Source organism: Gymnoscopelus microlampas, assembly GCF_963454915.1.
Source record: "Gymnoscopelus microlampas genome assembly, chromosome: 21".
NCBI lineage: Eukaryota > Metazoa > Chordata > Actinopteri > Myctophiformes > Myctophidae > Gymnoscopelus > Gymnoscopelus microlampas.
The window spans coordinates 30,427,266-30,443,415 of NC_139958.1; the positions used below are offsets into that span (position 1 = coordinate 30,427,266).

At 42.1% G+C, this 16,150-nt stretch overlaps 1 protein-coding gene across 1 annotated transcript in view; it reads left to right on the top strand.

Annotated features, from left to right (window-relative positions):
• Positions 1-2,655: 2,655 nt before the first annotated feature.
• The window catches only part of grin3a (glutamate receptor, ionotropic, N-methyl-D-aspartate 3A), a gene marked incomplete at its 5' end in the record, with an annotated part of 81,902 nt that continues 68,407 nt past the window's right edge, over positions 2,656-16,150 (top strand). Inside the window, 2 exons of the mRNA XM_084047196.1 lie at positions 2,656-2,867; positions 2,994-3,537. Coding sequence (XP_083903322.1) covers positions 2,656-2,867; positions 2,994-3,537 — 756 coding nt within the window. The remainder of the gene's footprint in view (positions 2,868-2,993; positions 3,538-16,150) is intronic.

The following is a 16,150-nucleotide window of genomic DNA, read 5'->3' on the forward strand; positions in this document are numbered from 1 at the left end:
TCCCTCCCTCCCCTCTGGACATCTCTTCTCCTCTCCTCTTTTCTCTCCTCCTCTCCTATCCTCTCCTCATCAATCCATCTCCTTTCCCCATCTCCTCTCCTCTCTTCACCCCTCTTCTACATTGTATTTCCTCTCCTTTCTTATCCTTTAGTTTTTCCTCTCACCCTCTCCTTGCTTCTCTCCCCAACGCTCTGCTTTTCTCCTCTGCCTCCCCACTCCTCTACATCTGCTCTGCCTCTTCTCTCCTCCCTCAGCCTCTGCCAATCCAATCCTCTGATGTCATACTGTATCGGATCAATCAGGGGTCATTGATCTTTCTGTATTTTAGTGGGCGTGTCTCTCATTATTAAGCCAGACTATTACTCCACCATTAATCTAGATCAGACCATTAGCGAATCATTAATCTGTGTCGCCGAGCCCGATGATTGGGTCAGCAGTAACCTTTGACCTGTTGGTTGCCGCAGCAACAGGAATTGCATTAGTCACACTACATTCCATCTGTCAGCTGCTGTTTAACAGCTAATTGGCTGCTATGAGGAGTTGTTAAATAAAGACTATTACCGTGAGGAATGTTTAATTATTCGTATCTTCTTCATAATAGATTTATCTCACCAAAACTAGACCCTGAAATATAGGGAGAACAATTTAAATATACATGCTGTATATAAATAAATTATACTTTTTATTTATTTTTTATCTTTTTTGTGATGTTATGCAGTATGCTGCTTTTTATTTTGTATTATGGACCTAATGTCTAAAATAAAGATTATATAGAATTACTTACAACAGGGTACAGTAGCCGATTTTATACTGTACTGTATCTCTATCTCTCTGTCTCGCTCTTGCTCACATGGCACGCACACACACACACACACACACACACACACACACGCACACGCACACGCACACACACAGAAAGATCTTGTTTTTTTTATCCCTCAGCCAAGCAGGGAGAACTACAGTACGGGCAGTAACTTGGCTATGAACAGTAACAGATTTGCCCTATACTGTATGCTTTATATTTCCATAAAACACAGTGCGCCGCCCTCTAGGCCTATACCCTACACACACAATAACCTTTGGTTTCTTTTGGTACAAAAGCCTATGGCTTAGACAGTGTTAGATGATGTAACGCAATGCGAGGCAATGTGCTGGTGTCTCAAAGCTGTTGGCACTGTGTGAATTTCACTGACAAACAGGTGAATCGGATTTGTCACTCACAGATGTTTTTGTACCAGGGTATATTTTTCTTTTCCCTGTCTCTTCTTCCTCTGATAGGCTATTTATCGGTATAATCTGTCATTGTGTTGTGTAATTATATAGGCTTCTTTTAGGTTTTCTGTCAATGTGGCACTGCATTTATTTTAAGAATCAGAATGAGAATCACCGTTATTGTCACATCACTTGTTTACAGGTGTGAAAGAATTGGGTGAAATTCGTTTTTGCATAAGCTCCATCAATTTTGTTGTTTTCCAGAAAGGCAGAAGAAGAAAAAGGAGGCAGGCAGGGAGAGGGAGAGCAGGGAGGGGAAAAAATGAAATATTAAATAGGCCTAAGCTTGTCAAACAGAACATAATACAAAAATCAAGATAGACATGTTTAGGCCTACACAAGATCAGCAGATACAGTAACATGAGGCTTAGCATAAGGTGCAAAAGTGGTAGGTCCAAGTAGTGGCAGGTAGGCTATGTGCATAATAATACATAAGGTGCAAAAAACAACAACTTTATTTTTCGTCTGTGTGGTGCTACAACAGGCTAACTTCTTTAACCACTTAAACCCAAGCATCGGTATTTCGCTGAAAACGGATCGACAAGCTCACAACGCCGCAACGGGTGGCATTGTGATCTTGTCCATCTGCTAACACTTGTGAGCTTGTCCCTGAGGGACTCCGCGTTACCCATATGGGGTTTAAGTGGTGAAGTTATTTTATTAGCCTATTACTTATCGATCATCCTCTGTGACAGTGCAGTGTGGTGGAGATGGTGATGACGGGGGGCGCGTACCGCGGTCTCGTGCAGGAGGGTCTGAGCTGAGCAGAACAAGACAGTGTCATCAGGGTGAGGAGGAGGGAGGTCTGGGAAAAAAGCCTCCTGCTTCATGTTTTAAACTGAGGAAACCAAACAGTTACAGTGCGCCTGCTGCACTCTGGATGGTATATTATGGAATATTTTTCTTTTCCCCATCAGTGAAATTGGATATTGGAAAAAAAAGAAAAAATATATTTTTTTCATTTGTGGGCGATGGATTTCAGTATCTGGAATGTGTTTTTTTAAAATCACAATATTTTGTTTTATGCTTGTTTTTCCAGAGGTTTTTTTTTCTTCCAATTTTCTATTCTGTGGGAATCTTAATCCGTATACTATGTTCAAACAGGTTTTGCTGATGAAAATCCTTTGAGATGAAAAACGACGTCGGCACGACTTTGGATTCATTCTCTTTTGCATGTGCGCGGCTTGTGCCCATGAGTCTCGCGCAGCCTGTTGTTGTCGGCGGGGGATAACGCACAAGTTTTGCCGCGAGCGGAGCCGGAGACCGGTCTGAGCGACGGCGGGCGCACGCACGCGGTGGATGTTGTTGTTGTCACCGGGGGAGGAGGACACCGGTTCCCGGGGAGCGCTGATCATGACGACCGGCAGCCTGATAATGGGAGCCATGGGTCCGAGGCGGCGGCGGCGGGGGGCTCCATCACTGCTGTTGCTGCCGCTGCTGTGCGCTCTGGTGGTGGTGCTGCTGCTGCTGCCGGGCGCCCTGTCCCACCCGCAGCCCTGCCAGGTGCTGAGACGCATCGGCCACACGGTCCGAGTCGGGGCTCTGCACGTCCAGCCCCGGCTGCTCCCCTCCTCCTCCTCCCCCGCCGGCGGATCGTACGACGACGGGGATCGGGGCGAAACGGCAACAGCTGGCGGCGGTGGTGGATCTGGATCTGGATCTTCAAGGGTGACGCGTGACCTGCGGGAGTTATTGGAGACGGAGAGGAGCGGGGAGACGAGGGGGTTGTTGGAGGAGAGGAGCGGGGAGACAACAAGTGTCGGAGGCATGGGGAGCCTCAGGACCAGAGGCTCGGGTAACAACGGCCAGCGGGGCGCGGGGAGCAGGAGCAAGAACCTGGCGCGGCAGCGCGAGGAGAAGGAGAACGCCTCGAGGGAGAGCCGCGTGTTCGCGCCGCGGGACTCGGTGCTCCTGGCCGCCGAGGCTCTGAACCGGGCCGGCAACGTGCTGCCCTACAACCTGACCCTGGAGCTCGTCATGGCCGTGGGGTCCGGGCTGGGCGAGCTGCCCGCCTCCTTCCCCTTCCTCTCCTCTTCTTCTTCCTCCTCGTCCTCCTCGACGCCGGGCGGCGGCGCCGAGGAGGAGCCCGAGGACCCGCTGTCCTTCTTGGAGAGTGTGTGTCACACCGTGGTGGTGCAGGGGGTCTCCGCCATGCTCGCGTTCCCGCGGAACCGCGACGAGCTGGTGAAGCTGGAGTTCATCTCGCAGGCGCTCCAGGTGCCTGTAATCAGCGTGGTGCAGAGGGAGTTCACGCGCAACAGTGAGGTACGGGTAAACACACACAGGCCTGTCCTATAGTGGTTCTCAAACTTTTTCATGTCAAGGACCCCCAAAATGATATGTATTTGGCTGCGGACCTCCCCCTATCTCAAAAAATGTTTTGTGCCAGGGAATTTTCAAAAATAACAGATCTACAAGCTCATGGAGGCACTAAGTGATGTCGATGAGCTTGTAGATCTGCATTTTTGTAATGGCCAAAGTATACAAATATGGTTAAAGTGGTTAAAATGATTGTGACACTACATTAACACATTTTGCATGGGACCCCCTGGTACCCCCCCACCCCCACTCAGGACCCTGTCCCCTGGGGGTCCCCGGACCCCACTTTGAGAACCAATGCTATACCATAATAACAATCACAAAAAAATGTAAGCAAAAATGCAAGCATGCTCACAACTATATGCCTGTTGATTCATTGTAGCCTATTATTGCAACTTAATGGGTGCCCGTCTCTGGGATTAATTCAGTGGATCCAGTTTCACTTTTCCTCTCACTCCCAGCCTGTGTGTGTGTGTGTGTGTGTGTGTGTGTGTGTGTGTGTGTGTGTGTGTGTGTGTGTGTGTGTGTGTGTGTGTGTGTGTGTGTGTGTGCGCGTGGTTGTGTGCTCGAGCGCTGCACAAGGTGCTGTGAACCTCCTAGATGTAGTCCTACTTAATGTTAATGTTAAAGTAATAGCCTACCTTGTTTGTCTGAGTATAGAGCTATGCTGTCCCCAAGGGAAGAGTTGAAGGGATGAGAGAATCAAGCAATGTTACACAGAGGGTGTGCGTGTATAATTTGAGATGGATTCTTTCCCAGTGGAAATTCAGCACCATGGATATTGGCGAGTGCACCGAACAGGTGCCCAAACTCTGGTCATGGATGTAGATTCCTGTTGCCAGTTGTTTACCCTCAAATTCAAACTAGTGCATTCTGAGAGATAGTGGGGTTGCTGGATTAAACAGGAGTTAAACAGCTTTTTATAATGTTTACAAATCCATAATACATAATGACAGGTTTTTCTTTATGTCATGAAAGGCAGCAATGTGTAACTTTGGTATTTCATTCGTTTTTCCTTTTTAATCTTTTGAGAAAGATTGATTTGCTTTTACATTCTGCTACAAATAGCCTCTTTCCTACACCCATCTCCTTCTAAAATCACCTGAATCACTCAATTACTCTTTTGGCTGATCTATATTGTGAAAGTACTATCATTATCGATCAATGGCTCAGGTTGTGTTAACTATTGTCATAAAAAGAGCCATAGTGTGATATAAGCTAATTTAGTGTCGTAAATCATTTTGTAGATAAATGTAGGTGTCTCATTTTTGGGGAGTGAAATTAATGGAGCTCTTCAATGTAAAAGGTCTTGGATGAGTTGCATTCATCTGTTCCAAAGCAGCACACTGACGCTATGCTGCAGAGACCTGATGTCTCCCTGACAATTTTAAACAAATCAAGACCAGATACACTGTCTACATTGTAGACCACACAGAGTGTGCCAAAATGTAACCATAAGTTAAATGAACACTGAGGATTTTACTGTGCAGAGAAGAGATGGAACATAACAGAAAACCAGAGAAGATGAGATAAGATAAGGCTAATGGCTAATAGATTTGATTATTTATTTCAATATTATGAAACATTCAGAGTATGTCATGGGGCCCAGAATACAAAGTGTAGTCTCCCTGGGACAATGTATTTCCAAAAAAGGCTGAAACATTTAAAATATTCCAAGATCCTGTGTGCTGATGTCGAACCGCAAAGAGTCCATAAAGATTATGCTGTTGAATATGATAAAATGTCCAATGGCACGTGTGGTCATTGGGATCAGAACACGAAACAGGTCCCCTTGGGTCATTTGTTAAAGTGCATTGAGGATTGGAATTCTCTACTGCTAACTTTAGGTTACAAATAGAATTCACTTTGCTCCTGTGGTAGCCCCAACGTAAAACAGGTTAAAGGGATATTTCACTTTAAAACAAGTTTGGGGTAATTTTAACGTCTCCTCAGGCTTTTGTGAACACACCAGACAGCTTGATTCACCAGACAGCACCAAAGTAGCTTGATTCAGTATTTAGATATTTTTTACAGACCGTTTTGACATTGAATTGACATCCGGCATCTTTGAACTTCCGGTCCCGAAAAGAAACCGGAAACGACTGTTATTGGCTGCAACCGCAGCGAGGGCGGGTCTTCACTTGGTAGAACCAGTAGGAGCCAGAAGCTACAAACGTACCCCACTTTCTCATTAATTAAAAATATTAATGGGACCATGATTTACTAAACGCATCATCATCATCAAACGCTATCATGGTAATTGAAAGAAGACTTTAAAACTAGCGATTGAAACCATGATGTATTTATGACAATATTTATTAAGGTAATAAAATCAAGTGTAAAGTCTGGCCAAAAACCCATTCGCTTTAATAGAGAGTTATTGCTTCTGTAGCCAGCAGGGGGAAATCATGGGGGAAATAGCGAAACTAGCGGCCATCCACTGTCACTTCCTATATGGCCTCAATTTAGAAACCGGATGCTAGCACCTTGATAGAAACCCATTGTATTTAACAATTGATGAATCTATCATGATTAAAATGAAGTTTGAAGTTGCAATGGGTTTGTATAGGAAGGGGGCGTGCCTGATAAAATTAATATCAAATATCTAAATACTGAATCAAGCAACTTAAAAACTGTCTGGAGTGCTCACAAAATCCAGAGTAGACGTTAAAATGACCCACAGTACAGGATTCACATTACTGTGATGCACATTCTAGAAGATGTGCTGTTTGACTAGTTGGCAGCAGGCTAACAGTAGGAAGCAATTATGGGAAATACCGTATATGTTGTGATTTGCTTTGTTTTTCCTTTTGATGCTATACTGATGCTATATTGGACTTTTCACAATGATAGCCCCTCAAGATAATAAATCATAGGGGAAAAAAGAATACAAACTAAAGAATGTGTGAATATGAAAAAATAAATAAAATAAAACTGCAACACACTCAATCATGCTGTTCCTATAATCCCATCTGCCTCAGTGGCAATGTAAACCAGTAATGTGCCAAATATGCCTATTTAAGATTATCTGTTGAATTCACCACTGGAATGCCAAACAATGACATTAGGATAATTAGACATTCTTTTATGCTAATCCACTCTCAAATTGAAGGCTTGCAGAAAAAGTGTTTTTTGCGTATGTGTGCACAGTCACACATACGCACGCACGCACACAATGGGAGAGATAGGGAAATGCCTTTAGGTTGGAAACACTCTGGATTCATCACTGGTATTGCTCAAGTATGTGCGTGTGCGTGCGTGCGGGGGCATGCACGTGTGAGAACTGGGGCTGGGCTGGTTATTTCATAATCATGATAGACAGACGGTCATCCATAATCGTGATTTATTACTATTATTGTCTGTTGGCGTGTAAGGAATTCCCACCACAGTTAAGCTTGAGAGTGCTTGTTTGGGTTCAATCAACGTTCTGCGTAAGCACAAGTGCAAGGTTTTTTTAAATAATTTGACAACAAGGCAGGTGCACCATTAGGCGAGTGAGTGTCCGTCCAATGAAGTCACTGCTGCTCTGTCTGAATTTAATTTAGCTTACTGGTTTGCGGTCTACATGTTAGTGGCTAGAGCCCCCCTAGCCACTAAGGGTGTCTGTGTGTGTGCGCGTGTGTGCGTGGATACTTGAGCAGAGACCTCCTTGGTAACAGTCAACCACATTGTGTACATTTTGCACATATACACCCTCTCACGCGAACACACACGAACGGATGCACGCAAGCGAGCACACACACATACACTCACCCCACCATTAGTTAGCCTGAAGGCTTCTGGGACACTTGCCACCGACTGAGCTACAGTAACGTACGTGTGTGTGTGTGTGTGTGTGTGTGTGTGTGTGTGTGTGTGTGTGTGTGTGTGTGTGTGTGTGTGTGTGTGTGTGTGTGTGTGTGTGTGTGTGTGTGTGTGTGTGTGTGTGTGTGTGTGTGTGTGTGTGTGTGTGTGTGTGTGTGTGTGGCACAAAAGGAATGGAGAATTTGTGGTTTGGGCACAGAGTGTCGAGAAGTTTGGAGGCAGCGAGGGGTGAATGGTTTAGCAGGTAAGAGGCTATAGGGATCTGGAAAAGCTTGAGAACACCTGGAGACGAGTTGCTGTCGAGGGAGGGATGTGAAAGAAGGAACACTGTTGCCAGATGAGAAATGTTAAACTATTGAACCAGAGGCTTCAAATTTTAAAGAAGATTATCGTACACAGCCAAAAGAAGAGAAATCGCAGTAATTTGTTCCAAAAACTGCATATTTATTGTAAGCAACAACCTTGTTCGAGATGCCTACTTGAGAAAAACACAGCACATAGGCTGCGTGGAAGCAGGCGACGTCCTGGACACTATACTTAGATAAAACAAATCTGGTCTACAGATAAGTGTAAATGAATTGCTCAAACATGGAAACAACAGTTGTATAAGCCATCAGTATGTAATGATGTAATGCTGTCTATGCATTCAATATGCTTGCTGTAGCAATATTTGTACTTGTGAAAGTAATGCTATCTCTTTTCAAAATCATCCAAAAAGTATCTCAGTGCATAACAGGACCTGTGTACAGTATGTGACTTCAACTTCAACCTCCGTATATCAGAGGTTTAATGGGCTGGGGCAGTCAGTTTCTGATACAAGTGTGTTGCGGTCATTACTGGTCAAAGCGAGTGTACAGTTGCGTAACACTTACTGTACTGTACTTTACTGTAAACTTGGATGTATCCTCCCGCTATCTTCTTCACACACTCTGATGGAGAACTGCAGCCATGCTCGCTCCTGTATGGGGGCATGCACGTCATGCATCAAGCATAACGATTGACTAGAAAGACCGACTTTGCCTCTAAGTACAAATCTAGGATCAGATGTCCTTATCTTAATCCATATAATGTGTTAAAGCTAAAGTAGATCCTGAATCAGCAGCCAGGGAATTTAGTAAATGCATGCACTTTCTTTTTTAATGGCACAATTATCATATGTTTGGGCATTATTTGGCATTGTTGATCGTACATTGCTCAGAGGGTAAAATTATCGTACAAATACAATGATTACCAAACATCTGGCACTGATGAGGATGCGCAATGCTGGCACTTAACCACTTTCAAACAGAAGTTCATTTTTTCATTCTAGGCAAAATGATTCGAACATTTCAAAAATAGCCTACCCGTCTCATCGCGACGGGTTGTGAGCTTGTGGATTTAACTATTCGTCAGATGACAAACAATATCGGCTTAAAGGGATAGTTCACCCCCAAAATGACTTTTTCTATCCATTAGTCACCCCATGGAGACTAGAATTCATGGTTATGTTTTTGTTTTTGGCGCATTCCTAAGCCAATAATTTCCGGTTCCGGTAGGATACACAAAGAGTCTCCTTTGTATCTCCTAGCAGAACCACTGCCTACCGGTCCGCTGGTCATCAAATTATTGGCTTAGGAATCCGACAAAAACTAAAAAATTACCATTAATTCAAGTCTCAATGGGGTGACTAATCGATAGAAAAAATATATCTTTTGGGGTGAACTATCCCTTTAAATGTTTACATTAATTTTTATTTACCCTCTATTGCCACTACAGGACTTTTTTTCTTTTTTTGGCGCAGGTGATGGGTTTTTCTTTTTCTTTTTAGAATAGGTCATCAGATCACATCTCAAATTGAAACTAAATGTGCTTTTCATCTACTATCTAGCTTTGCACAGTTTTACAAGAAAACAACAAACAATTATGTGATAATTTCACTCAATATTCCGAAGAGGATTTGAACTGCGACCCATCTTTACAGAACATTAACAATATTGTTTATTTTTTAGCACTTAATGTCCCAATAACGGTTAGCAGGAGAGTTGATGGTTAGAAATGGGGGGGGGGGGTGATTTCTACACAACGCCACTCAGTTAAACAGCTTGAATATATTTCTCACTGGAAACAAATGCAGATTTTTGCAATGTGTAAATTGCATCAGGGTTAAGTCAAATTTGCATATGCCATGTAATAGATCTAATCATCTTTTGCACAGCACAAGAGCACATGTAGCAAAAGTAACGAAATTAGATGTTTAAAAAGGACACCCAGTTACTGCACACTGGGTGGGAGGGAATCGGGGTGAAAGCAGCATTGCTTAATTGTACCACAGCCCTGGGTAAGTTGTTTTTCTTCTTGGAAGTCCTAGCTGCAATCTTCCTGTATCTACTTCCAGACGGCAGGAGGTTGAACGAGTGATGGCTGGGGTGGGATGGATCTTTAATGATGTTGTGAGACTGCCGCGAGGTGCCGCAGGCACTGTGAGGTGTAGTTTGAGTACCAGATAGGTCCCGATGACGTCTTGTGCTGTGTTCACTATCATACCACACTTGCATGCAGTGTCGGTAGATGCTCACAGAAGAGCACTGCAGTAGAAGTTAACAATAGATTATGTCTAATTGTTCACTTCGAGTTCTACAAGTTGGGAAATCCTTGCCAAAACATTTTCCAATACTTCTTCTTCAGTTTCAAGTAGGTTATTTCTTCCGCAAATACAGATAAAATACAGTCTCAGTGACGGTTGATATCGCTTGGCTTATACCCCATTTGTTTAAGACCTTTAAGACCGGGAACGCATCTGTGTCATTTTAGATTTCTTTGACTATTCAAAAATAGCAGATATACAAGCTCATAGCGTGGCACAGAGTGCCGCACTTTGAGCTTGCAGATCTACTATTCAAAAATAGCAGATATAAAGGTCATAGCGTGGCACAGAGTGCCGCAATTTGAGCTTATCTGCTATTTTTGAAAATGTAGAAAATTTGTGAAGATCTTTGAATATATATATATGTTTTAAACGAACATTTTTAACTCCGATCTGTGCTTCTGGGGGTCCCTGGAACAACATATTGTTGTTGACATGGAAAAGTTGGAGCACCACTGATATAGCAACATAAGTATAAAAAAAAAAAAAATAAAAAAAAGGATTTAGAAGACATTTGTAGAATATATATTCAAAGATTTGCAAAAATGTTCACAATTTTTCAAAAATAGCAGATCTACAAGCTCATAGTGCGGCACTCAGTGCCGCACTATGAGCTTGTAGATCTGCTATTTTTGAATAGCCAAAGAAATCTAAAGTGACACAGATGCGTTCCTGGATTGAATGTGTTGAAACTCACTTGATGTTCGCTCACTTGACCACTTAAATTGGACCCTTTTCAGGTGGCTGGCTGTGATAAAGCAAGGAGAGCATATCATTGCTGTAAGGCAGCAGAAGAAACCTTGTATCTCCATATTTCAACTAGTTTTCTTTTCTTCTTTGTTTGTAAATTAATGCCATACTTTGTCGTGCAAGAGTGTCTCGCAAAAGTAGAGAAAATAGCCAGTCTACAAGGTCAAAATGCGTTGCGAGCTTGTACATCTGAATTTTATGAATTTGGAAATTTTGAAAGTGAAAGTTTCTGTGGGTTTCATTTAGCCTATGAAAAGTGTTAACACGCTTTTTCCTATTTCCTGAAAAGTAACGGTTTCCGCCCCACAGCGGTTATATTCAACTTGCATGGTCATGCGGTGCATCGCGAGGCGTCACAGTTCCAGCCTGGCACGCAGTGAAATGTTGAACACAAAGTGCCTGCCAGTGTCCAAGCACCCACTGTCAGTTACTCCAGTGCTGTGACCCAGATAAATAAGCCCAGCTCTCCAGCTGGGCTCTCTCTGGTGTGTGTTATTGGGAGTAAGTTTAGAGGGATGACTATCATTTATTTCTATATCACATGGTATAGCCCCTATAAGCTCACTACCAAGTTGAAAAGCACCCGGACGTCATCACATAATGGGAGTACGTTTAGAAAGATGACTATATAACTATATCACATATGGTAGTTTTGGGCAGCGATGGCCTAAAGGTTAGAGGAGCGCACTTGTTGCCGGATGGTTCTTGGTTCGATTCCCCCGGACCGGCTGGACAAATCTGGGTGGGGAAGTGAATGGCCACCACTCACCCCTCCCCCAACACCCCTGAAGTGCCCTTGAGCAAGGCACTCAACCCCCAGCTGCTCCAATGGAGCTGCTTTGTGGCCAACTGTGGTTATATACTGTGGTTGTACTAGTCAGCTCCCTGGTTTTAATGTGCGTGTCTGTCTGTGTGTTTCTACTGTATGTGTAGGGCGTTGCTGAAAATGAGCATTGTGCTCAGCTACTTCCCTGGGTAAATAAAGCACAAAAAAAAGAAGTATAGCCGCTATACACTCAACACCAATTGGAAAAGCTTCCTAACTTCATCAAGTGACTCAGACCCGTCGTAGATTGCAGTATAGATGCTGTAAGTGATCTAACGGTTCATGCTTTGAACCAATCAGTTTCACAACGCAGTAAAACATGTAGAGCATACGAATGGAAACTCTTTGACACTACACCATTAAGGATTTGTGTAGTGTAGTGTCAATGTCTAAAACAATGCCAAAACTATGTGTTTGAAGTGGCACTATTCCTAAAATGATGCATTTGTTTTTGTATCCACATGGTACAGTATTGGTCTCACAAATTGAAGAGATGAAGAGAGTTTTTGACACTCAATGTGCAGGATAATCTTCAAAGCAGATGTTTAAATTTCCGTGGAATCATATGCAATTATGTTGCATTGATTTTCATTTGGTCCTCCTAACTTCACCATAAGTGCGGGTTCTGAACAAAAGATGGGGGAAGAACAGCAATAAATCATTTAGACCAGACAACAAAAGACCCTTTTCGTGTTTTTTCGGACTCAAAATGTTTGCCATGAGTACGTGCCAGGGTATGGGAAGCTGCTGATGCTGTTGTTTTCACGCATGCGCATGCGCGCACACACACACAGACACACACACACACACACACACACACACACACACACACACACCTGCATTTCCCCCCACTGCTTTTGTGTTTTAATGTATCAATTATTCCACTTTAAGGGAGGGTATTTCCAGCCTGTTACTTTATTGGCTTTTTTTCCTCTAGCTTCTTCCTGACTCTGACCATGTAATGGTGTGAAATTTCACAGTATTGTGTGTTCTCTATCGATATACTACAGAATACAGTAATTCATGGTATCCCCCCGCCCCCTTCCAATTAAACATTGTAAAAAGAAACAAGCAAAATACTTGTTTGGTGTGTGTGTGTGTGTGTGTGTGTGTGTGTGTGTGTGTGTGTGTGTGTGTGTGTGTGTGTGTGTGTGTGTGTGTGTGTGTGTGTGTGTGTGTGTGTGTGTGTGTGTGTGTGTGTGTGTGTGTGTGTGTGTGTGTGCGCGCGCAATTGAGACTCTTGAATTAGCATTGTAACATTTACATTCTTGTAGAGCTTGTAGATTTGCTATTTTCACCAACTTTTGGCTTATTTTTGCAGAATGTTCGGCTAACAAGACACCTAATCATTAGTTCACAATAGGCACTTATACACTTTTACAAAGTAAAGTAGAGCCAAAATGATTCAGCGCCCACACCATTGGTATTTTTTCTTCCAACTACACATTATGCATGATGATAGGGCAGCTGCAAATTTCAACAATTCAGCCCTGAGGTGTGTGATAAACCATTTCAGACCCTTGGTACATCTGCCAACCCTTCATACCACCCAGGCTCCCCCCAGGTCCCCAGTCCCTGGCTGGCTACTATTTCCAGCCAGCTGGAATGTACATTTTATACCAGTGTCCCAAATAATGGGTGCGGGAGCCATTTTTGGACCACACACAATTTTTTATGGGTCACAAGTAACCCCCCCCCCCCCTGTTAGGTTTCCTATATCTAAAAAAAATATGTATTATTAAAAAATGTAAATAGTTTGATTTTAACTAATCAAAAAAATTACATGGACGCGTTCTCGGATTGAATGGGTTAATAGACAAAGAGTGTGATGGTTGATACAAAGAGTTCACACAGTAAAATCCTCAGGGTTAATTGAACTCTGCACTATTTGACTGTGCAGCAGAATAGTGAGTTGGGGGCTATGCTTCATAGGATTTCCTGCTGATGAAAACACAATAGTCAGTTCCTCTGGGGAATCTGTAATTTTGCTTACATTTAGATGTTTCAGTGGAATGTTGTATAACAGCTGTGCCTATATAGATGACACTCATGTTTGTTGTTATACATTAAATCAATGTGGTCACCATATATTAGTAAAACGTGTAATAAGACTAAAGAAAAGTTAATGGATCAACAGAGTCCACTTTATTTCAGGTAAATCATTGAATTACAGTATATGCCAGCCTTGCTTGATTAATAATTAACACTTAAGTGAATTACTCAGACCGTTTAGCCTGAAGCTTTTAAGTACATTTGGACTTTTATCTTTTTTACTTTTAACTACCACAGATGAATTAACCCACAATGTCTAGCCATCAGTGTTCAACAAGTTGTTGAGTCTACTCTACTCTACACAAACTGACTGGAAGTCAGCTGCAGTCAGCATTGTCAAACAGATTGTCTAGATGTAATTTCAGTCAAAGTCAAAAAGTATTACTTTATATTGTGATTATTTTCTAGAGATAATATCACAAATATTCACCAACCATTTGAATGCTGTTTACTTTGGTTAATGATCGAATCAAAGCAAGACCAACATGCAGCTGATCGTTCTAGTCCGTTGGTCACCTTTACTGTAAGTAGACATAGAATTTGTCTTTTGTGAACATTCATGAACAAGACACAAGGACACTGTAACATATCACAGCCTGTGTTAGACTTTCCAGGCTTTATGCCAACCGTACACACACACACACACACACACACACACACACACACACACACACACATACAACAAATTGTGATTCCTGATCAAAAAGTTATAAATAAATACAAATATAATTTGTGAGAATTCGACAAGATGGAAAAAAATCAGCACAGAAAATAACACCAGAAAAATCTGGCACATTTTAGCCATATCAACTTATCCAATCAATATTCTACACACACTCCAAAGACCCCAGGTGGTGTGGACCCAATTAAAACATGTTATTTGTTTGTTATGTAGAACAGTAGTTCCCAAACTGGTGGTCAGGACCCCCAGGGTATTTTGGGGGGTTCCCAGATCATTAGCTTAATGTGCAACATTCACTCAACAGTAAACAACCAACATATACAGGGTATCTGCACATTTATAAAGTGACAATTTAAGGACTTTTAAGACCTTTTTAATACCAAATTGGCCAAATTGTGAAATATTACCTAAGAAAGAGGCAAACATTGTGAAAATAGCCGATCTACAAGCTCACAGGCGCAGTGAGCGTGTAGTTCGGCTATTTTCACAATATTTATCTGTGGAACCGAGTCAAACTAAATGTAATGCCCACAGTTCCAAGTGCTTGTCAGGGTGGGGGGTCCCCAGTTCAAATATGATTATTTTGGGGGGTCGCGGCCTGAAAAGTTTGGGAACCCTTGATGTAGAACACTAGAACAGAGTCAGGGCAGTGAGTCTAATTGCCTCATTGTGAAAAATCTTCCCCCTCGTTATTTAGAGAGCTGAACAAAGAGAGGGTTGCAGATTTAGCTGGATCACAGTACCACGGGATCACAGCCAACAATAAATCCCTGACCCTGGGGTAGAGAGAGTAGAGAGTCAAATGCCTTACAGACCGTGGTGCCATGTGGCCTTTTTTTTCCGACCAAAGAACTGATAAGTTCAAGATCTGAAATGAATCTGGCATATAATTGGTTCTGATGGGTGTTTCTGTTTTCTCCTGCAACGGCAATGCTTCCCATTGTAGACAATCAGCAGATTATGGAGAGGAATAAAGATTGTCCAATTTGCATGCTTAATGAGCAAAGTGATTAATGAGATAAATGAAATTAACCAATAGACTCTCAGGGATTTTTGTGCATAGCTTGTGTAAAAGTTGTGGAATTAATTAAAACGAAACAGTTGAGAAGGATGACTGTGCATGTTTGTGTAGTTGTTTGTGTATTATGTGCACATGTTTATTTGTGTATTTAAGCGTATTATACATTATGTTTATGTGTGTTAGCGACGCAGTGTACATGTGTCATCAGGTAGATGAGTGACAGGTGTTTTATGTGCTTCGTACTTTGGCTATAATCAATCATTAGCGCTCATTGTTCATTAGGATCCCAATAAGCTGTGAACCGCTAGTCTTCTAGGTGTCCTGAGTATAAATCTGTACAAAGTAACCACTGTATATGACTAAGTTATCAAGTGTAAGTGCAGACACATGAAGCATTATTGTTTGATTATTCAGTTAATCTATGCAATGAATTTACATATATAATTTTACATACAACGGGGCAATATGGTCATAAAGTACAAAAGTATGGGAAATGCTCATCCCAAGTTATCTGAACCCAAACAGACATCTTGACACCTTGAAATTGCTTTGTATTTTTACCCAGAAGACAAAAACATAACTTAATGTAACTTAAAGTAAGCGGCATATATTAAACATTTTACATGATAAAAATAAATAAATAAACAGATTCTGATTGCAAAAAAAAAACGTTTCTTGATGTATTGTGTTGAAATCAATTAATATGACTAATAATTTAATTGTTTTGAGTAATGTAACGTACACAAAAGCTGCAATGCTTGACCATCATTGTTTCAACGTTCGTTTTGCTTGGATCCTACC